The sequence below is a fragment of the Squalius cephalus genome (genome assembly GCF_949319135.1).
Source record: "Squalius cephalus genome assembly, chromosome: 5".
NCBI lineage: Eukaryota > Metazoa > Chordata > Actinopteri > Cypriniformes > Leuciscidae > Squalius > Squalius cephalus.
Genome location: NC_137126.1, coordinates 11,678,383 through 11,701,707, shown reverse-complemented (window position 1 = coordinate 11,701,707; position 23,325 = coordinate 11,678,383). Strand labels below are relative to the sequence as shown.

The 23,325-nt window shown below is 38.4% G+C and overlaps 1 protein-coding gene across 1 annotated transcript; it reads left to right on the top strand.

Annotated features, from left to right (window-relative positions):
• The first annotated feature begins 915 nt into the window (after window positions 1-915).
• On the top strand, window positions 916-22,932 carry LOC307158130 (interleukin-31 receptor subunit alpha). Its single transcript, XM_079870438.1, has 16 exons — window positions 916-1,158; window positions 1,277-1,312; window positions 1,625-1,681; window positions 2,655-2,772; window positions 2,916-3,073; window positions 3,288-3,436; window positions 5,406-5,541; window positions 5,862-5,959; window positions 10,945-11,158; window positions 11,288-11,467; window positions 16,714-16,842; window positions 17,267-17,413; window positions 18,509-18,652; window positions 18,810-18,903; window positions 18,986-19,067; window positions 20,172-22,932. Exons 1-16 carry the CDS (start codon window positions 1,122-1,124, stop codon window positions 20,784-20,786), a joined length of 2,394 nt encoding a protein of 797 aa, XP_079726564.1. The 5' UTR covers window positions 916-1,121; the 3' UTR covers window positions 20,787-22,932.
• Window positions 22,933-23,325: the final 393 nt, after the last annotated feature.

The following is a 23,325-nucleotide window of genomic DNA, read 5'->3' as shown; positions in this document are numbered from 1 at the left end:
TTATGGGGACATTATAATGTTTTTTTTATACTGAACAATCTGAATATGCTATCAGCTAACCCTAAACCTAACAATCACAGAAAACCTTCTGCAGTTCTAGTTCTAGTTCTAGTTCTATTTTTTTTATTATTATAATTTTTTTTAATGTTTTTATTAGCTGTTTAGTATGATAGCTGTTTTCCTCATGGGTGACCAACAAATGTTCACAATGAAGAGGATTTCTTTGGTCACCAGGTCTTCCCATACTGAAAAAACTAAAGAGTAGTCAATTTATTTTTTCAAGTTATAGCAGGCAATTATTATTTTTTTTATCATAAATATGCTGTAAAACATATTTTAGAGTTGACAAACCCACAGTTTAGTGAGAAAAATAGTTCTCAAGCCATAGGCTTAAATGATTTCAAGTGTCAAGAGCCTCTGCAAAGTTCAACCATAACCTATGTGAGTTCTATTCATAGTTTGCAGAAGTGAAACTTCGTTTCTGCACAAACTGTGTATGAGTCAGTTTCATTGCAATTTGATAATGAAGAGGATTCATTAATATGTCTTTCTTCAGTGGAACTCTATCTGCTATATAGGTCTATAAACAGACATTGTTCAAAATATTTTCTTTTGTGTTCTGACATGATGGTGTGTCATGTTAATCTCTTAAATGTGACAAAATGTGATGAAAATGATTCTGGTTTTGAGATTTAAATAAAATAACACTTTTCCACGAGCACATAAGCGGCTTAACCCAACATGAAAAGTGCGTATCTATAGCACGAATTTTATTTCTCGTGCCATTTACCGCAAAAAAAAAAAAAAAAAAAAAAAAAAAGAAAAGAAAAAAGTTTTTGCGTGCACATGATAGGCTACCCACTGCCGGTGAATCAGCTGAGTTCCTGCTATATGTGCCAGCATTGTTTGCCGTCCAGGCTCATGGCCAAAATGCTGCGCGCGTCTAAACGTTGCCCAGATATGCTGTCTAGGTAGGCAGTTCACTTTGTTCTATCTTCAGAGACAGCCTATGAGATTTCAAGAGGATCTGTTGCGCTGTAGTTTCGTGAGTGATGGGAATACCCCTCACTCTTCCGTGAGCTGGTAAGCTGCGTGTGAGTACCAGTCAAGAGGATCCGACAATGCGCAAGTGGTCGGCTGCATTTTACCTCACTCTAGGTATGTGCTTTAGCTGTGTTTTCAAACAAGTATTTGCACGGAAATATGTCACATTATAACATTTCATTGATATCATTGCTGAAGTGATGTTATTTCAGTAGGTTTATTAATATTTCAGGTCTCTTATCTCTCTGTACAACCGAAGCGTCAACAGGTCAGTTGTGTGTGTGTGTGTGTGTGTGTGTGTGTGTGTATTGGGTCTGAGTCTGAGACCACATTGAACCCTGTAAAAAAAAAAAAAAAAACTTCTGTTTTTAAAAATGGAACAGAGAAACTTTTTGACGTTGGGACTATATATAGATTGGATTACAGGTCAGCAATCAACAATATGTGAACTTTATTCATAAGATCTTTGTACACATTTTGTGTTTCCTTTTCAGCACAATATGCTTTTTGAAACATTTTCAAATCATGCTGTAAACATTGTGGCAATCGCTTAACACAGCTTTTCATTTAAACTTTAAAGGTTCCTGTAAATGCGACAACTTGAACTCACTAAAAGATAAATGTAACAACACAGAAGGTAAGAAATGACCAGCACAAATTATGTAAGCTATGTATTTTTATTTATTAGATTGGAGTAAACTAGAATACTTGTTCTTAGTGTAACATAAATGTTACTTTATTTGTATTAGGAATAAGTGTAGCCTACAATGACACATCTTTTGGTTTTATATCCCCACTAAATTGTTGGAGACATGGCAAGGCAAACATCTTTATGTTTCAATAAAACATATTTAGCTATTCTTTGAATGAAGTTTAATAATTTCCCCCTATACCATTTAAGGATTACTGTTTTCTTCTTTAGAGTGTCTATTTACACGATTGCCTTTTTCCAATTTCCATTCTTCTTCCCTTTTCCATTGCATATCAGCTTGGAGAGGTGTTTATTTTAGATACAATAAAATAATGAACAAAATATTCAGGCATTTAATAGGCCTAAAGTATGCAACAACAACAACAAACAATTAAAATGATGTCATAATTTTGACATAATTTCTAAATTTACACAAAAAGTGTAACTATCTTTACTAGCTTAACATTCAGCTCAACATTCAGCCCTGTTACCGAAGGTATTAGAAAAAAAAAAGTCTAAACAAATATTTTCCTTTAATTAATGAAGTTAGTTACATTTTAGGATGAAATGGTAATATCCCTTGCTTTTATTGCACTTTCATGAGATGAGTGGGAAACAGTAACTACAGTAACTACATTTGTTGTCAATGTAATTATCCTCTGCTGAGTTACAGTGTTTGTTTTGTTTAATTTTTTTGTTTGTGTGTGTGTGTGTGTGTGCGTGTGTGTGTGCGTGTGTGTTTTCAAGATCTTTGCAAATCTTGAAAATGAATAGAAACTAAAAGTTGGATGAACTATATTTTCCAAAAGTCAACCGCTTCGTCATTTAATTTTGAAGAGTTTCAAGTTTTTGTTTCAGTATCTGTAGAAAGGAACATTCATTTTGTTTATATTATCATTGGATATTTCTCATTTATTAGGAGTCTATGATTTTACATGCTTCATAAAACGTACGATTATTAAAAATAATCGTAAGCTCATCTGTGAATGGAAAAATGGAGGAGACTTTTCAACCCCATCCACACTCTACGCACAACAGTAAGTAAACGTAAGAAGTGAGAAATATGACGATTTCAACTTTATTCTGTTTGGACTGCAGTCTGAGGCTGAGCTTCATACTTTCTTGCTGTTGTTTGATTGTTAATACTTCCTAATATCCACTCTGTTTGTTTCCTGCGTAGGAGACAATGCTTTTGTGAACCCATAAATAAGAAGAATGCAACTGAAATGACTTTCAATGCCTTTAAAGTAATACATTCGGATATAACAGTAATTGCAACCAGTGAAGATCAAAGCAGGTGCACCTACAAACATTTCAGTGGACATTCATCGCAGATAAGTATGTTAATCAACAATATTACAATATTATGATTTTAAGTGTTTCTAACCTCTGACCTTAATCTAATATACTGATTTATTGCCTGCAGTTACTTGGAAATTACTAGAAATTTTAATATTAGTAAAAGTTGCTTGACAATTCTGTTACCAGACAGAAATTTCCCCAGGTTAGTATGTGATTCTGCATTAAAATGTTTTGTTTTCTTTCATTTCAGCACGGTGTGGTCCTCCCTCTAAACAGAATCTAATTTTTAAAAGAAACTCTGGTCATTTGTCTGTTAAAGTGGACTGGGGAGATGAAAGAAATTATATTAAACAGTTCTCTGTAAAGTATAGAGAGTTCAACACTGCAACGTGGAAAGAGGTCAGTAACAACTAACACAATCTTATGGCAATTTAACTACTTTACATTTTGGCGAATTGGTGGCTAATTCTGCTTACGCCCCAACGACGGGTATGATTAGGGGTTGGATTAGTGGTGGGCTTTCATGCTTACTTTTTTTCAAAAAATTGTTTTTGCATGATTCACATTCACAATACCTCGCAAAATAGTTCCCGTGAGATCAGGTTGATATTTGCACCCTGCAGTTTCAGAGTATATCAGTGTCAGTTTCAGTGTCTAATTGCAACAATCATTGTCACCTTTTTTATCCTGCATATCTGAATATGGAAAATAATATGACACGTCATAATGTGCACTATTGTTAACTTAATAGTGCAAAGCCCTGTGACAATATTCACCCCGTGGAATTGATTTTCAGACACATTTATTAACTTTCCAAACCAAATAACACACATTGTGACATTCATTTGTGTAAATTAATTGAAATAAATTTTCATTATGAATACTTATATATCTATAAAATCAAATCAATTACAAATGTATTTTCGCTAGCACACATTAAATAATTTACCCGTCCTTATGTCAGATGAGTGCAAAATGGGAACATTTTTTGCCGTCGCAATTATGAATATCTTGGGTGTGTTTGTTCACAGCACTGGAGTTAACAGTAATAGAGTGTGGATCAGTGTAGATTTGAGAAAGCACTGTACACAGGGTGTGGTGTGGCTTTGTGGTTAAAGATGTAGGGCCTCGTTTACAAACCTTTGTGTGGGTTTAAACCCCAAAAGTATGCGTAAGCACAAACTACACAAACTATTAACAGAGGAGACCCAAGGTCTAGCTAGGACCAAGGAACAGGACCGGAGCACACAACGTTTTAAATAATTTATTATTGGTACAAAACGACTAACGTTTCGACGCCCATGCGTCTTCTTCAGAGTCAAACAGTCAATGGCAACGATGTACAGATTTTAAAAGAATCAAAGCTCAAAGCATTGGCCACTGGCCTAGATGGGTGTGGTACATCAATTAACCAATCCTATACAAGCACTCAGGTGTAGACCAAAAAAAAAAAAAAAAAAAGTATATATATATAAATTAAACACCTTCAAAAAACTTTTTTTTTTGCATCCTGTTCCGTGAGCACCAACCAGGCTGAAGCGCAAGTGACCCCTTTCTACACAAACTATTGTTAGTATTGGACAATATTTGGCTGAGATACAACTATTTGAAAATCTGGAATCTGAAGGTGCAAAAAAATCGAAACATTGAGAAAATCTCCTTTAAAGTTGTCCATTTATGTGTGCGATTTGTGCTGCATTCACTCACAAAAATAAATGTTTTATATATTTACGGTAGGAAATGTACAAACTATCTTCATGGAACATGATCTTTACGTAATATCCTAATGGTTTTTGGCATAAAAGAAAAATCTATAATTCTGACCCATACAATGCACTGTATTGTTGGCTATTGCCACAAATATAAACGTGCGACTTGTGACTGGTTTTGTGATCCAGGGTCACATGTGCAATCCCTATTCAGTTAGTTATAATGATTATGACACCTGGATGAAAGTGAAGTCTGATCTGAATTTATATCTATTTCCATCTGAGCTTCATTTTATATTTATGAAATACCTCCACAACCTACTATATTTGCCAAAATAAGCAGTATACGAACAGACTACAACCTATGATGTAATGTGCCATCCATCCATCCATCCATCCATCCATCCATCCATCCATCCATCCATCCATCCATCCATCCATCCATCCATCCATCCATCCATCCATCCATCCATCCATCCATCCATCCATCCATCCATCCATCCATCCATCCATCCTTTAAACCCTCAATTTTTTACACTTTTTCAACTTCAATCATAAAAATATTGGTTCAGGCCTACTACAGGACCTTTTCCAACTGACACTAGAGATGTTAATGTGCTAGCTTGTTTCTCCTCATTTTGTACTCTTGTACTCTGCAGCAAAAGTCTAAAAACAGCAAAGAATGTAATATGTGGAATGTGACGTCTTCTCTGCCTTACGAGTTGCAAATACATTGTGATCACAATGAAGAGTGCGCGCAGTGTCCGCTCAGTGAGGTCATCGTGGTCCCGCGAGGTGAGTTGAAGACAGGTTTTCAAAGTGGCTAAATACAAATATGTGTATTTACTGATTACTGTATTTTCTTGAAACTGTATACTTTTCTTTTAATAGTGAAGTGTGTAATTTCTGTCATGAAACAGACAGTTACAAGTTACAAACACTTCTTCAATTCAAACACAAATCTTAGAGCTACACTAAACTCACAGCATTAGTTGAGACAATGTTATTCCCATCTGCTCCGCTCAAACAAACAATGCGGCTGGTGGCAGGGAAATTACACACTTTATATTTAATATTTAATTGACTACTGTATTTTCAAAATTTTACTTCTTCAGAACTCACAGATGCACCATCAATCCAATGGGAGTCTCAAGACCATATACAAAACCGTTTTATATCAGCAGGACAGAGAAAAGTGGTCGTGATGTGGGAGGTACTAAGTTATGTCATTTCTCAACACCATCTGTGGTGTCAATGTATATTTTAGGTGTTGGTCAGACAGGGTGTTTTTTTTGTTTTTTGTTTTTTTTTCAACTATTTTATTTGGAACATATTTGTATTCTAATGGGATACAATAATAATCCTCTAAGAATCAAATAAGATCCTTCTGGATAATATTTTTTTTATATATATAGTATAATCTTATTTGATTCTTAGATTTTTCTTATTTTATCCCTTTAGGATACTGGTAACACTTTAGAATAAATGTTTCTGTCATAAATGAATAACTACACAAGACTATAACTGTTACGAGTTAGCTGTAGTAATCCAAGGGAGAATGCAAGAAGATAATCAAACTGACTTTTTTAATGAACAACAGGGAAAACAAAGCACTGCAGACTATAAATTAATGTTAACACTAGACAAGGGAGGTAAGGAAAACTCAGGGCTTAAATACACAAGGATGCTAATCAAGAGAACTAGAGACAGGTGCTTAACATAATCAGTAACCATAGAAACAAACAAGGCAAACACAGGCAAACAGGAACTGAACAGAACCAAAGCAAACCAAACCAAAACACAAAGAAACCTGTAAAAACGTGTGTTTTTAATTGCGATTAATCGCGATTAATCACATAATTTTTTTTTTTTTTTTTTTTTTATCAATTGAGAGTACTAGTTTTAAATAGATTAAATAGATAGCACTAGTGCTGTCACTCGATTTAAAAAAAAGACACTCGACAAAACAGACATTTTGGCATAAATGTATGTGTTACTGTTCGTTCAAGCGTGAAAGAGAACTCGATTCTGGTGCGCATGATACTGGCACGCGTCTTTCTGTGTGTTGTGTGTCACATAGACAGGACATTCACAGACAGCGCATTCTCTTTTGTCTTGTCGCGTTTTAAAAGCGTTTGCGTGAATAAGAGCGTGGTCATATAATGTAACGTTAGCCAAAAGAAGACATTGACAGCACTAAAACTAACATACTCGTAACATTACACAACCCCTCCCGGTAGACGCAACCTTGTGCCATAACTAAATAACAAAGTCCAAAAGAGGAGGGAGGGTGGGGGTGTGGGGGTTGTGGTGCAGAGCTGCGGTTTAGGACTGAGGTGGGGCCAGGGGTACTGAGGACCAAAGCGGAACTGGAGGGAAGGCGGAGCCCGACAATGCCGAAAGCGTGAAGGGACAAAGAGCAGCTGAAGGCTGAAATTCCCTGGCGCAGACAGAGCAACAACGGACCAAGGCAAAGCCAGAGGGATAAGAGATTCCCGTGGAGCTCTGAGGATGACGGTCCCAGGTGGAGCCAAGGAAGGAAGGAGCCAAGGTGGAGCCGATGTCGAGTGACATGTCGAGTGGATGTCGAGTGACAGGCTTGGCAGCTGGTGGCAGAGCCAGGGGATCCCCTTGCCAAGGCGGAGCTGGAGACCGGAAGACCCAAGGCAGACCCACAGAGCAGAGTGGAGTAAACAGAGGGGGAGCTGAGGGACTGAAGGGAGCCAGCGAAGGTGGGGCTGAAGGTCTGGCTGTCTTTGGTAGAGGAGGTGGGAAAGGGAGGCTGGGTGGGAGCATCAGAGATGCAGGAGATTTGGAGCTGGGCAGGACCAGCAGAGAAACAGGAGTCGGGCACGACCTGTGGCAACAAGAGACTTTGGGGAATCATATCTTCCAATCCCTCAATTAATAATGTAGAAACCTGGCACAGCTCACCCTCAGCAGCAGGAGTATGGGAGGGGCTCCACTCCATGTCCTTGTACTCCACTAAAGACAAAGATGGCCTCAGTTGTCTCTGGCTCTGTTCTTGTGGCGGGGCTCGATCTCCCTGTCTGCGGTGGGCTTAGGCTCTTGGTCCGTGGTGGGAATGGCTGAAGTTAGACTCTGGGTTTGGAGATGGGCTGGTGTTGTCCTCATCTGCAAAGCAGGTAGTTAACAGAGTGTAATTTTTTGCCAGCACCCACTCCACAAACCGGCAAAATCCCCCCAGGGACCAGATAGTGTGTTAGGCACACCAGATCTAAAAAGTCCCTTGTCTGGTCCTCGAGGGATCACTCTCCTTGCTCCAGCAAAAGGAGGTGCATGGCAGGTAAATCCATAATTTATGACCTAATCTAATCTTGGTCTAGTGTTTTGTTATGAGTTACCTTTAGTAACCCAAGGGAGAACACAAGAAGACGATCAAACTGACTTTAAATGGACAGGGAAAACAAATCACTACACACTAAAACACAACGTTAATGCTAGACAAGGGACTAAGGAAAGTTCAGAAGAATGATGGAAAATTGACCATGCAAGTAAAGTCTTGAAAACTACACAGTAGGGCGCACTATTGCACATCTTCTGAAAGAGTAGAGAATTTTTTTATTAAAACACAGGCAAAAAAGAAGCAGAAACAAGCTATAAAAGCATTGCTTATGCACCGTGTAGTCTTTGAAAAAAAAAGTTATTTTTTTTTATGAAACTTACCCACATTCAAGTGTTGATAAAATAAAGAATTCATGAAGCTATAATAAAACATTTTTTTTTTTTTTGGTTTCAGATACAACAAAATGGGGGCCATGACATTTTCATGAAAATTATCAAAAAATGCTGGCGGTTGCTGACAACTTGCTGAAAAAAAAAAAAAAAAAAAAAAAAAAAAAAACACCGGTGGGGAAAGACTTAACAACTTACCAAAATCATAAGTCTGCTATTACATATTCATCATGTACGTGATTAATTATTAATTGAAGTACTGGTTAAAATGTTAATCTGTCCTGTATGATATTGATTAGTTTCACATTCATTATAAGAAGTGTATTTCTTAGTAGTACTTGGGAGATAAAAATAGTTACTGGTTAGCTAGTAGTGAACTACTGTATAAAACAGTGCGATTTTTTTTTTTTTCCAATCGCTAGGACCCCAAGGTTTTCTACCCAACAAAAACACTTTGTTATTAGTGGTTGACCGATATCTACATCGGCCGATGAGTTTTTCATTTTGGCCGATGTGTTGGATGCTGGACTTTTATTTTGACAGCGCTGAGAACTTTACTAGATAGAACTGTTAAACAAATAAAGTAAACTGTATACGAAAATGTATTATAGCATTTGCTTTCTCATTTACTGTCAGGATGTAGCAAATACGCATTAATATAATTTAAACAAAATTTTGAAAATCTAATAAACTTTTAATTTCACAAACCTTGCAGATATAGTCGAATTCAGCTGTCAGATCGTCTGATGTGCGCATTTCTAGCCTGCATGAACGTGTAACGTAACTCTGTGTGTGATGGTCAGTCCGTGTGAATTTAATGTGCACAGGAGATCAGCTTCAGCTTCACAGCTCGTTCAATAAACTTTAAAACCTTGATTTCAAACTATGCTGCACTGTATTCCGTTGCCCATTATATTCATGTCATTTTTACTATGTGCTGTATGTATGTTATCTTGTCTTTATTTGAAAAAATATGATTCAGTGAGTACAAACTTACCAGATTACGAGTCCCCTGTCGGTTACAGTGTTTACTTCCTTTTTATTTATATATTTTTTTAAACAATTTCTTTATTTGTGAAAAAAATTTAATTCGATTACAGAATCAAGAAGTTTTTCATCTAAAGTAAGTCTGTTTAATTTTTATATATAAAGAATTGTTAAATATATAGAAGACTTCTTGAAGTAGGCTAAGTAAGTGTGCTGTGCTGAAGAAGTGGTCCTTGCAAAACTTGGCACTAGTCAGTTACTAGGGTCTTTTTTTCTGTGACTGCTAGAAATCTAACTCCCAAGTCTGTGCAATGTTCTAATGATATGATATGACTTGTTCATGTTGCTATACAGTTGCTAGGGTATGGCTACACAATTACCATGGTGATACTTGTTTACAACCATGCTGCCATATGCTAGAGTGCGGCTAGACAGTTACATGGTTGAAAGGTATAGACTGGATGTCTGCCCGAATCAAAAGAGCCAACCCCGTGTCTCTATGATGTTCTGTTGCTGATATATGGCTTATTCATGCTGCCATAGAGTTGGCATGGTGCTCTAAATGGTTGCTAGGGCGTGGCTAGAAGGTTTCCATGGTGGTATTTAAAGACTGCTTGCCAGTCTGAGTCAAAAAGAGACCACCCAGATGTCTCTACGATGTTCTAATCCACAGGTAACCCTCTCACCTTATTTCAATGGAAATCTATGATGATATTGCTAGGGTACTGTAACTGGTTGCTAGGGCATTGCTATGTCATTGTTATGTCACTACTTATTGGCTGCTTGCTGGGCCGAGTCAAATGAGCCCATCCACAAGTCTCTATGACATTCTGATGTGGAGATATGATGTCACAAACTTCTGTCCAATGTTAAGTCTGGGATTTTTCGCCCGCTGGATGAACATTGTACGCCCAATTGTTTATAAAAGTCAGAGCAGTGTTGTCCGTTGTCCTCAATAAGCCGCTCAATTTTACACTTCATTCATGAAAAATGTCGTGGGGTGAGTTAGGTGTCAAAATTTGTACGGAAGAAGAAGAAGAAGAAGAAGAAGAAGAAGGTCGATGTGAGATAATAATAGTGATGCTAAAGAGAACTGTGTGAAGAATTTTGGTGGTGGTTTGTGTCTGAGTGAGAAATAAATTCACGTAATTTGAATGATAGCGTAGTTGAATGCATTTTGTGCCAAATCAGTGATAAATGATCCACAGTTTAACTCAGATATACTGCTGTTGTGCTCACTGTGGAAAAGTTTTGAAAAAGTGACCCAAGTATTGAGAAAGTGTCCTAGTAATTGAAGAAAACAAACTGTAATCAGAGTTTCTTGTTAATATTAGTTGTTAGAATATTGATAATGCACTACACATTTGTTCCTGTGTAGTTAATCATTAATGATGGAGCAAAATTCTAAAGTATTACCAAGATCCATTAAGATTAGTTCCAAAAAATGATAGAAGTTCCCATAGGAACCCTGTATACATTACATTACATGTCAATCGTGAACATCCTTTCTTTCAGTATGCAAACAGTGAGGGTGTGGCTGACTACAATGTGACCGTGGGGAAAGTATCCGGGGAAAACATCACTCTGTGTAACAGTTTCAGCACTAAAGATCCATCTCTCACCCTAATCCTGTCTTACTCTGCATACAACATCAGCGTCAGGGCTTTGAACAGTGTTGGATCGTCTCCTGTTTCCAGTATAGCCATTAAGCAAATGGATGAGTTGAAAGGTACATTGCTTTCGTATTTTGTTACATGCTACATGCAGAGTACTCTGGTCAGCTTTACTTTATGTCCAATGAGTAAACACGGTATATTTGAACATTTAATGAGGTATTATTTACTGTTTTTTTTTTTAGATTCGTTTGGCCTGTTCAGTGTTAACATAACCAGGAACAACAGTTTCAGTCTGTCCTGGAGCAGCTCGGTCTCTAGCGTGTGTTACTGTGTGGAGTGGTGGGCCAAAGGACAGATTCCAGCTTTCCAATCATTCTACGTGAAGCAGACGCACAGAGAAATAACCGAGAAAACTAAGAGAAGTACTGTTCCCTTTTATTCTCGTATAATAAATAGGATGAAATAAATGTATAACAGTATATTCGTATAATGGATTAATGGACACTAAAGATGTCCAAAATGATGAAAAAGAAAAAGTTCTTAGGAGTGTAATCTTAGTTTTATGTTGTAATTATTGATTTAATAACTCTAAAAACATGGTATAAATAAAAGTGGTATACGTATCTTGTAAAAAGTAATAGATATTTGAATACATTTCAGAAGTTTTCAAACTTATTTCTCAAGGTAAAAGTGTTTTTAATTACTTTTAATTACTAATATGAGATCCATTGACAATCTGACCTAAACTTGTAAATCTGACTTAAACCTATTTTACGGTAACATTTTTACATTTGTAAGAGACTTGCTGACTTTGACACACAGACATGATTATCTACAGGATTTCTCTTTGTGACTCTCTGTTTGTTATTCACATTTCTATGGTTACACCTGTCATGGCTAGTTAAGGGGATGATCTAAGCACAAATGGTACTTTAATAATCCAATCAAAAGACTAAAGGCACTCAGGAATACAGACAGGGATGAATAACACAAACAACAAGAACAGATAAAGAACTGAACCAAATAGCGAAATATAAATACACAAGATAGTGAGGGGTAAAACAAGGCCCAGGTTGGACCGATCAGTCAACTCATAAGAAACCATAGCAACCAAGGCCACAGGGACGAAGCACAGGTAAAGAAACTACACTCAAAGAACCAAAACACAGACAATACCAAACTCACTTTTGAGTTACATCCATCAAATACATACAAAGATACATACAAATATACATACATGTTACGTAATGCTCAGATACACAGGTTGAAGATCCAAATTCAGCTTTATTGGGGCAATCCAGAATCGTAATCCATATAACAGGCAAATGGTCAAAACACATAGCAAGTAATCCACATGTACGATTTTACATACTGTATGAAACTGAAGCTTCAATGCATGTATCGAGTACGCAGCTCAATTTCTCATGAAGTTCCGTGCCGGAGCGTGGATTGTTTTCAGAGAAGCACGTGATAAATGAATAACGAAGCCTCACTTTCTTTCCAGTCACGTCAATGCTTCGCTTTGCGTGTCGGAATGTTTGAACCCAGACTGTTACTCTAAAAGTGTTCAAGTCCATTTATTAAATGTGTTTATATATATATATCTATATATAGATAGATATATAGATATATAGATAGATAGATAGATAGATAGATAGATAGATAGATAGATAGATAGATAGATAGATAGATAGATAGATAGCCTATAATACATGATCATATATTCTGCCATATAAACAGTATAAAAAATAAAGCACCATTTACTTGCATTAAACAATTCTGTTGGTATAATTATAATTAGTATTATTATAATTATTGTTAGATTTAATTTATTGCCACACTTTAATATGTGAATTATTTTATCACAAAAAACGGCTTTTATTGTGCTTAATGGATAAAACAACGGAGCTGTGCTCTTGGGTTTATGGCTGCTAAAAAATTGACCTGCCACAATTTGACACTCTTGATGGTTTGAATCTTTTCCCAAAAGAATCAGAGAAAAGCTTCTAAGATTTAAAAGACTTAATTTCTCCATCCCTTCAATGGAGTCCAAAACACAGGCAAACAAGGATTTTCAGGACAGCAAGACATGGAAACCAAAATATGGGAAACCAGGATACAAGCACTCATAATTGCACTGCAACACAAAACAAGACTTTCCAAAGTTAGAGTGAAAACACAGGGCTTATATAGGCAAGTTTTAACAAGGGTAATCACACACAGCTAAACATCATCACAATCATGAGAATAGGCAATGGATACTGAGAAATTAAGTTCATAATGGAAAAGCACAGGTGTTGGTAGAAGTGCCCTCTGAAAGAGATCAAGGGAACTCCAGCTGGTGGATGTAACAATACATCAAATATTAATATCTTAGAACAAAATTGATTTGTTACTATTTAAAACAACAATAATATATTATAATAAAGGATTGATCAGGCTAAACTAAGTGTTATGAGCCCCACAAATAACAAATTATTTTGATTTAAAAACATATTCCTTATAGAAGAGATTCAATATTAATGCATACTTTTTATTATTTTTGGAATAAATACATTGATCTGGACACAAATGAGTGTTACAACATATACAGTAGTGGTCAGAAGTGATGTCCGGAGGAGATATTTGGGGATGTCCGGAGGGCATATTCTATATTTTTTTTTATATTTTAAATGTGAAGGAAACAAAACACTAAACTTGGTTAAAATATTTATCTGACAAAAATATTTTGCAAAAAAAAAAAGAAAAGAGCATAGAAAAACAAAAAGTTCACTGGAAAAGTCATACAGTGACTACAACATAATTAGTTATAAATATGTATTTGCTTCTCTCTAGTTTTTGCATGTGTTCATAACGTCTTGCTGTTACGTTCAGGTGTGTGTTGGTTGAGGCACAGATGAAGCAAGATCCAGTTGCAGCACTTTATTAATTAGATTCTAAACTTGAACAAACTAGGACAAGAACACAGGACTCAGGAACAGAACAACCGAACGGCAGCGTAACTGTAGACACGAAAACAGTCAAACAAGAACACAAAGACAGGGCTGAATCACAGGGCTTAAATACAGGGGTAAACGAGCTAGACAGGATAACAAGGGGGCGTGGTTAATGGGAAACACCTGGGATGACTAATAGACAGACAGGGAACCACTAAACATGACAGGACACAAAACCACATCGTGACATAGCCCCCCCCCCCCCCCATGGGCGGCTCCTGACGCCCATAAAAACAACAAAAAGTTCAGGAGGGTGGTGAAGCGGAGGCGGTCTTGGGGGAGGGAACGGAGGGTCAGGCCCGTACTGGGAACCAGAACCAGGACACAGGCAAGGCGGGCCTGGGCCGTGGAGCGAGGGCGAGCAGGGCGGAGCGGAGCAGGATGTGCAGGCGGCCAAGGCGAAGACCCTTCGGGCGGCCACGGCGGAGAAGACCCCTCGGGCGGGCACGGCGGAGAAGACCCCTCGGGCGGGCACGGCGGAGAAGACCCCTCGGGCGGGCACGGCGGAGAAGACCCCTCGGGCGGGCACGGCGGAGACGACCCCTCGGGCGGGCACGGAGGAGACGACCCCTCGGGCGGCCACGGAGGAGACGACCCCTCGGGCGGCCAGGGCTCAGGAACAGGAGCGGACACCGGCTTAGGAACAGACACCGGCTCAGGCACAGGAACAGACACCGGCTCGGCGGTGGCCATCTTGTCCGGAGACACTGGTTCAGCGGCGGCCATCTTGTCGGGAGACAGTGGAACAGGCTCGGCGGCACCCATCTTGTCCGAAGACACTGGCTCGGCGCGCGTGACGTGAACCGTCTCTGGCTCGGCAGACGTGACGTGAACCGTCTCTGGCTCGGCAGACGTGACGTGAACCGTCTCTGGCTCGGCAGACGTGACGTGAACCGTCTCTGGCTCGGCAGACGTGACGTGAACCGTCTCTGGCTCGGCAGACGTGACGTGAACCGTCTCTGGCTCGGCACGGGGCAGACGTGACGTGAACCGTCTCTGGCTCGGCACGGGGCAGACGTGACGTGAACCGTCTCTGGCTCGGCACGGGGCAGACGTGACGTGAACCGTCTCTGGCTCGGCACGGGGCAGACGTGACGTGAACCGTCTCTGGCTCGTCACGGGGCAGACGTGACGTGAACCGTCTCTGGCTCGTCACGGGGCAGACGTGACGTGAACCGTCTCTGGCTCGTCACGGGGCAGACGTGACGTGAACCGTCTCTGGCTCGTCACGGGGCAGACGTGACGTGAACCGTCTCTGGCTCGTCACGGGGCAGACGTGACGTGAACCGTCTCTGGCTCGTCACGGGGCAGACGTGACGTGAACCGTCTCTGGCTCGTCACGGGGCAGACGTGACGTGAACAGTCTATGGCTCGTCACGGGGCAGACGTGACGTGAACCGTCTCTGGCTCGTCACGGGGCAGACGCAGTCTTTAGTGTGGTAAGCACGACGTGAACAGTTTCTTGTGCGGCAGGCACGACGTGATGCATAGACTCAGCTGGACTGACGTGGAGCACAGGCTCGGCAGGGCTGGACGGGACCAGCGGCGAAGGCTCTGTGCTGGACGTGACGGTCTTCCTGGCAGCACGTGCAGACATTAACGGAGGATCGGCCACGCTGGAGATCGGTCCTGTACGGCCATAGACCGATCTGGTGGCTGGCTTGATTGCTGGCAAGACGTGGAGCGCGGTCTGAGGGGACACTGCGGGTTCAGGGAGCTTCTTCTCCTCCTCGCCCACAGTAAACAAGGAACCGCTCCACAACAGGGCCAGGTCAACGTACCTTTCTAAAGACCCGTGCGGATCAGGTTCGGGCATCAGAGACATAATCTGCGACATAATCCTCGATGGCGCGATTCTCTTGGCGAAGACAGATGATCTGGACATCAGGACTCCAGGTAGGCATGGCTGCTGGATCTAGGTTTGGTGAGTTCTTCTGTTACGTTCAGGTGTGTGTTGGTTGAGGCACAGATGAAGCAAGATCCAGTTGCAGCACACTTTATTAATTAGATTCTAAACTTGAACAAACTCAGGACTCAGGACTCAGGACTCAGGACTCAGGACTCAGGACTCAGGACTCAGGACTCAGGACTCAGGACTCAGGACTCAGGACTCAGGACTCAGGACAACCGAACGACAGCATAACTGTAGACACAAAAACAGTCAAACAAGAACTCACAAAGACAGGGCTGAATCACAGGGCTTAAATACAGGGGTAAACGAGCTAGACAGGATAACAAGGGGGCGTGGTTAATGGGAAACACCTGGGATGACTAATAGACAGACAGGGAACCACTAAACATGACAGGACACAAAACCACATCGTGACACTTGCTTACATATGTAACCCTTTTTCCCTGAAGGAGGGAATGGAGACATAACATTGTTTTCACAAGTAAAACAATTGACTCCAAGCACAACTACGTAATACGATTGCAAAATCTTTAACACATTTTTTATAATATTTAAATAAAGGGTGAAAATGTCCATTATTCTAGGCCAGACATCACTTTTGGCCACTACTGTATATTATTTAATGCTTTGCTGTCAGCATAGTAGATACTTCCATATTTATTTTACCTTGATTATAGGGTGATTAAGAACTGTATTTATTAACAGCATTAAGAATTGCAACAGTGTTCTACACTTTTTTTTTGTCTTTCTTTGAATTTAGTTTTTCAGCCCTATACGAGATATTATTTCTCTCTGCACACCAGACCATACCTGGACACCTGCGACCTGAAGAATGTGAACAACAGTGAGATGACATATGGCACAGCCCAAGCTTATTTCACAGAAGGAAGTGAGTCCAAATATTCATAAAACTGCTAATATATAGAATTGTTAATACATTTCCAGCCTGATAAATATACTGGTTTGTGCTGGTAGTGTAGTTGATTGACCAGTATATGTGCTTTTCACTAGCAAAACCTCGCTATTAAGCTGACCGACAAAGGACGTTGTGCTGGTTAATGCTAGTTAAGAAGCTAACATCTATAATACAATAATATTGTTTATTTGAAAATCATTTATTTGTAGTCTAAAAAAGTGTCAAACTGAATTCTCTGGCTGAGAAATATGTGCTACTGAAATGTGTGCAAGCTAAAATTTTAGGTAAAATGCTGAAGATTCACACCATATACTGTCAGAATATCTACATTTTTAACTGGTCTGCTATAGACAACAGATGTGTCTTTCTATATGACTGAACTGAAGCACTTTTTCAGGTCCGATTAGTGCTCCTGGGAATGTGAGCATTTTGAATATTACCCAGTATTCCTCAGTGATCACGTGGAGTCCCGTGTCTGAGGAAGACTTGTGTGGATTCTTATTAGGCTACTACATCTACTACAAAGAGGACAATATTGAAACATGTGAGGAGAAGCTTTATATAATTCACCATCATGAAATGCTTATCAGAGATTCTTGAGAACTGGGACAAAACATGTTAGGCTTGTTTCTTTCACCTTCATTGACTTGATTAAGAGAATCATTTTTCTCAACTGTATACCAGGAAACCTGTGCTGTGACAGGTGACATGTAGCATTTAATTAGTTATTTAAAATGTTTTATAATAAAGTTATTATTTAAAATGAAACATTAGACACATTACTGGTAGATTTCAAATTATAAGTGGAAAGTTTATTATTTATTATTATTTGTCACTTGGCTTGAATTTGTGTTTGATTGTCAACTGTCAAATATTTCTAAAATTCGGAGCATTTCTTTACCACTTGTTTCTGATCTTAGGTCTTAAGTTTCATACATTTCATTTTAACTGTGCTCTAACAGCCACATCAACCCCATATTTCTTGAAAGATCTGGACTTATTTCAAGAAAATTATAATAGTTAACAATTTAATTTTTCAGTAGACAGTAGGTTTTTTTTTTTTTTTTTTTGGCTTGATAATGGTCTTATAAAATTTAGCATTATATTAATAAACAGCTCACTGATTATCATTTGAAAAATGTTTTGATGAAATGTAATGACAATTGGAATTGTACCAAAGCGTGGTTTATTAATGTAATGATATCCACTGAAGGCAAGTTTGAAGAAAGAACCCAAGTGCAGCTTTAATTCTCAAAACAAGATCAAACATAAAAAGACATGGCGTGGCATGGAAATCAAAACAGAAACACGTACATGACAATTACCAACAGTGGTAATAAGAAACATGACAGACATGAGCCAAGAACATGAAACAAAACCAAACATGACAGATCTTGGGGGAGGGATGGCGGGCCAGGCCCGTGCAGGCCTCTTCGATTTCCCTTGAAGTATATCAGGGCTTTATGGGCAAATAAAGAAATAAATGGATTGAATGAAAATAAAGTCAAATTGATGAAACCTTTTTTTGTCCCAGTTCTCAAGAATCAGTGAAATGCACTATATAATACGGTTATACATGTGATATTTTTTTAACTGCTGTCTGATTTTGCCTGTTTTCTATTACATTTGACATTTACAGCCTTTAAAGTGGATCCCAGCATAAACAGGTTTGAGCTGCTGAATCTTGAAAGCAACAGTGCGTACCGTGTGCAGCTGTCTGCATTTACAGCGGCTGGAGAAGGAGAGCGCAGTGATTTCACACACTTTGTCACAAACCCGGCAGGTAAACTCCTATTTTTCAAGTTTATCTGCCTTACAGCTGTTCATGATACACACTAAATGTGTCTGAGAATGTGTCTGTCTGTCAGGAGGTTTGTTTTCTAATTACATGAATTAAAAAAAAGTCACAAATGCATTGACAACATGGCTTATTCCAACAGAATTCACTGCTTTGAGCAGCATTATAGCTGCGGTGATTGTGGGAATAATAATTCTTTTACTAGTGGTTCACCTCAGCTGTCGGCTTCTGCACAGGTAAAGACACGCATTTCATTTTCCGAAAGACTGACACTATATAACCAATAACTAACGTAAAGCTCAATGTGGATTTTTACAGAGCCAAGAAACTGATGTGGCCAAGTATACCAAATCCTGAGAATAGCAATGCTGTTCAGAAAATTGAAATTGCCTATGAACTGGTAAGAAGTATAATAACAATATACATGAGACAATATAATGATAAAACAATACTTTGTGATAAGAATATACTAAAAAATATATAAAAAAAGAGAATACGAAAAACTACTGAGGCAGTGATGGCCTCAGATGGTAATACTATGGTTTACATGGTTTGCCAAATTACTGAATATTTGTATTCACTTTGTTTCATGTTTTTGAAAACCATTTATAAAATAAAATTTGAAATGTAATGACACTAAAAATGTCATGTGGTGTAACCACAAACAAAACAGTAATAACATATTTCCTTTACACATTGAATACTTGTGATTGAACACATCCAATGATTACTTTCAAAAACGGTTTTGCCATTCCTTTTCAAAAACTCAAAAAATAATTATTATATTCTTATGCTCACCAAGGCTGCATTTATTTGATCAAAAAATACAGTAAAACCAGCTATATTTTGAAAGATTAAAATAATCATTTAATACATTTTGTATTTCATATATTTATGTGATGGCAAAGCTGAATTTTCCGCACTCTTTACTCCAGTCTTCAGTATCAGATCCTTCAGAAATTATTAAAATACTGATTTGATGCTCAAGAAACATTTCTTATTACTAATGTTGAAAAGAGTTGTGCTGCTTAATAGTTTTTTGGAACTTGTGAAACTTAGTTTTTTTTTTTTTTTTCAGAATTCTTTGATCAATAGAAAGTTTAAATGAATAGCATTTATTTGAAAAAAAAAAAAAAGTTGTAACTGTGTAAAGTTTTTGCTGTCACTTTTAAAACAAATTAATGTATCGTTTCGGAATAAAAGTATACATTTTGTAGTGGGTGAATTGCGTTTTTAAAGTATTTTTTGAATAAGTAGATTAACATTAATCATACTGAATGATTACCTTGTTCCTATGGTATTTATAACTCCATAGTATTCAGTAATTTGATTGTGTCCCAAACAACACTGTATTACCATGGTACAGTGTCAAAAAAGCCACGGACACCATGGATCCTCTAGGACTACTAAAATGTTTAAGTTTAATTCATGATGAGATGTTTGAACAGTGTAAGTTATATGGACTTTGAATCATTTGGTCACTTTCTTTCTTTTTTCTCTGTAGGGTATCCTGGAGCCACTGAACAGGCAGCGGTTAGAGGAGAGTGAGGGATGTGATTCCAGTACAGTGTGTGTTGTTGAGAGCAAAAGGGAGGCGACTCCTCTCATCAGTCCTCCCATTTCTCACGCTGGTGTGAAGCCCACCATCCTTCTTCTCAGTGAAGATCAGGACAGCCCATCCATCCTGGATGAGATCACACCTCCAGACACCCCAACACAAATCCCCACCAGAGAGTCTGTTTCCACAGAGACCTTCCCTATGGACTTCGGTAAGACAGACACCACTTTGAGCACTTCTGTTGACAATGACATCACAAGTTTAGAAAGCAAAGACCCTGGAGAGACCATCTCCAACATGACACGGTTTGACTTCATCTCAGCATCCCAACCTGCTGTTGTTTTCATGAGTGATTACACCACCATGGAGATCTTCCAGCAGGTCAATATGATTGGGATTCAGGGTCCATCCATCCAAACAGTGAAACCAGAATTTGTTCCTGTACATCCAGGGCAGGATTACATTCGGCAGTCCTGTTTTTCAAGAAATGTACAGTCTAATAACCCATCAGGGGCATGTAATGGTGCTGAAGTTTTGAACCCAGAAATCACAGTGCTCTGAAGTGCTTTTATCCAGTGGTTTACAGAACTGTTACAAAGAAAATCACTCTGGAGCATCCCGAGGTTATAGGAGCCGCGTTTAAGGGTGCAAGGTTCATTGTCCTGTTTCTGACTGAGCTTTAGCCACTACTCAACGCCTCCCATAAAAGATGGAAGACGTCACTTTTAATGGCAGTGGATTGGACCCAAGGCTCAGAATCCTGAAACGCCCAGTGCTCATGACAAAGACTCCTACATCATTGACACAGCCCTAGCTTTACCTAAAATGGAGCGTTCCATCTAAGGCTAGGTTCACACTGTCAGTCCAAATCCACTTATTTGTGTATCGGATTGTAATTTGATCTATATGTTTGACTGTGTATGTGTTCAGATCCTATTGACAGTGCTGGGTAGTAAATAATAATTTTGAATCTGGATTACATAATCAGATTCCAAAAATTACTTGTAATTAGATTATATTACTTATCTAAAATACTTATTATCAGACTACAGTTACGTTTTACTGTATTGATTACATGATTACATTAAAAAATGTATCTATTCTCCCTGATATTTTTTTATCTTTTAAATTTTCCTTTCTAAAAAAAGCCTATCTCTTATGTTCAGATAGCCTTTCAGTTTTGTGGAATTGCACGCACAGACCAGCCACTAGTCAACTGGCTGTAATTACACACAAAATTGAGAGGTTATTATTATAAATTGCTATACTAATACTAATACTAATACTAACTAACTGACTAAAATACTAACTGACTAAGTTAAACCATATATAATCTTATACATCAGGGATACATTTGCATATTTAATCATATTTTCCCAACTCAGCAGATTATATATATTTTTTTTAATATTGAACAATGATAAAAGTGTATTGGTTTCTTATCAAGAACTTTAAGTGTACGTTTGTATAGACTCTAATGGTTTTAGAGTCACTGAACTCGCCTGAGACCAGGTTGTTAAACAATAGATAATGGGAGACATAACCATAGAATGCATAACATCTTAGCTGCCTCTATAATGACACATAACCTCTAGTAAACCAAAACTTATAAAGATTAAACTTAACCTGCTTACAAACCTTTTTTACCTGAGCTTTAAATGTAAGTTTAGAATCAATCAATATTCCAAGGTATTTATATTGAGAAACCTGCAGGCTCACCCCTAACACAAAAACATCTGGCTCTTTACTGATACTGTTTGAAAAAACATACATACTGTTTTAGACACATTTAGTTGCAAGCAGCTTACCTTTAACCATGCCTATACATTAACCATAGAATTAGACAGAACCAAGATCATTATAATCTTGTGTCAAACTATTACAATGTAAATAAATTACAGTATCATCCGCATACATTTGTATATTACAGTTTTTCTCGATTGCTTAAACACATTTCATGAAACTATGCCTCGTATTCTCAAAACTATAAACACAAATCCATAACGTCTCACCCAATTCCCCAAACATCCTATTTTCAGGGCAAAAAGAAGCTCTACACTCAAAACCATTCACTCTTGCTGAAAAACCAAACTTTGCCCTCAGACAGGACACACAAGCCCTCAAAATCACACACACTACAACATAGTCTAAGACACTGGTGCAATAAATTCAAAACAACATTTCCAAAACTGGTAAGTTTTGTTGCTTGTGGTTCCCCCATCACAAACCTTTTCACATGATGAACACAAAATACACAACCAGTGGATACATTGGCACATTTTTATTCATACACAGAAAACACACACACAATTTTTTTTTTTCCTGTTTTACTCTTTTTTTTTTTTTACTCTCTCCTCTAATTTTTTTTTTCATATTTACTTACAGTAAGATGTGTGTGACCAACATATGACAGTAAAAGAGCACACACACCATATTCTAATATGGAATTCAAATTGTATTGGAATGGTAAAGAGTGTTGGGACGTAACAGGAGGGCCTCCACTCAAGGATACAATATGATGGACACGTCTAAGATTGTTCCTCATATGGTTGAAATACCATCATTTGCCTAGAAAGATAACATTCTGGGAGTCAAGACTATAAAGGAGAAAGGATGCCCTCCCTTCACTGTCACACTCTGCAGCCACACTGTCTGACTGTACGACTGCTGGCCTTTTCTTGCAAGAAAATAAACCTCATCAAAGACTATTGGAAATGTTTGTCTCTTATTCAGTGATAGAATTTTGTTTGCCACCACACCTCCCTGAAGGTTCTCGAGGCGACGGTAAAGCGACTCAAATTTGGTCTTACTCGTAGCCGAGCCTCCCTCATAGTCATACCATTGATAAAGACATGGGCAACTAGAGTGGCTTGAATTTCATCTCAAGACTGCTTGTCTTCTTGTCCTTGCCCTTCTTCCCCCTCATTCTTATCCCTCTTCCTTCATGTCTTTCTGGATCCATTGTTCCAAAACGCAATAAACTGATTTGGGCCCTTTTATATATCTATTGAAGGTTCTGATTGATGTGTGTTAAATTTTGACTCTTAGTGTTTCCACTTGGGTAAATGTGTGCTAACTGAGCTGAAGCTGTGCTGACTTG

What these genes read in the sequence shown, in the direction of transcription:
- LOC307158130 (XM_079870438.1), top strand. Translation starts at nt 1,122, where the DNA reads ATGCGCAAGTGGTCGGCTGCATTTTACCTCACTCTAG. An exon ending in GGTCATCGTGGTCCCGCGAG is followed by an intron (nt 5,542 to 5,861) that starts GTGAGTTGAAGA and finishes TTACTTCTTCAG; the next exon opens with AACTCACAGATGCACCATCA. An exon ending in AGCTTATTTCACAGAAGGAA is followed by an intron (nt 16,843 to 17,266) that starts GTGAGTCCAAAT and finishes GCACTTTTTCAG; the next exon opens with GTCCGATTAGTGCTCCTGGG.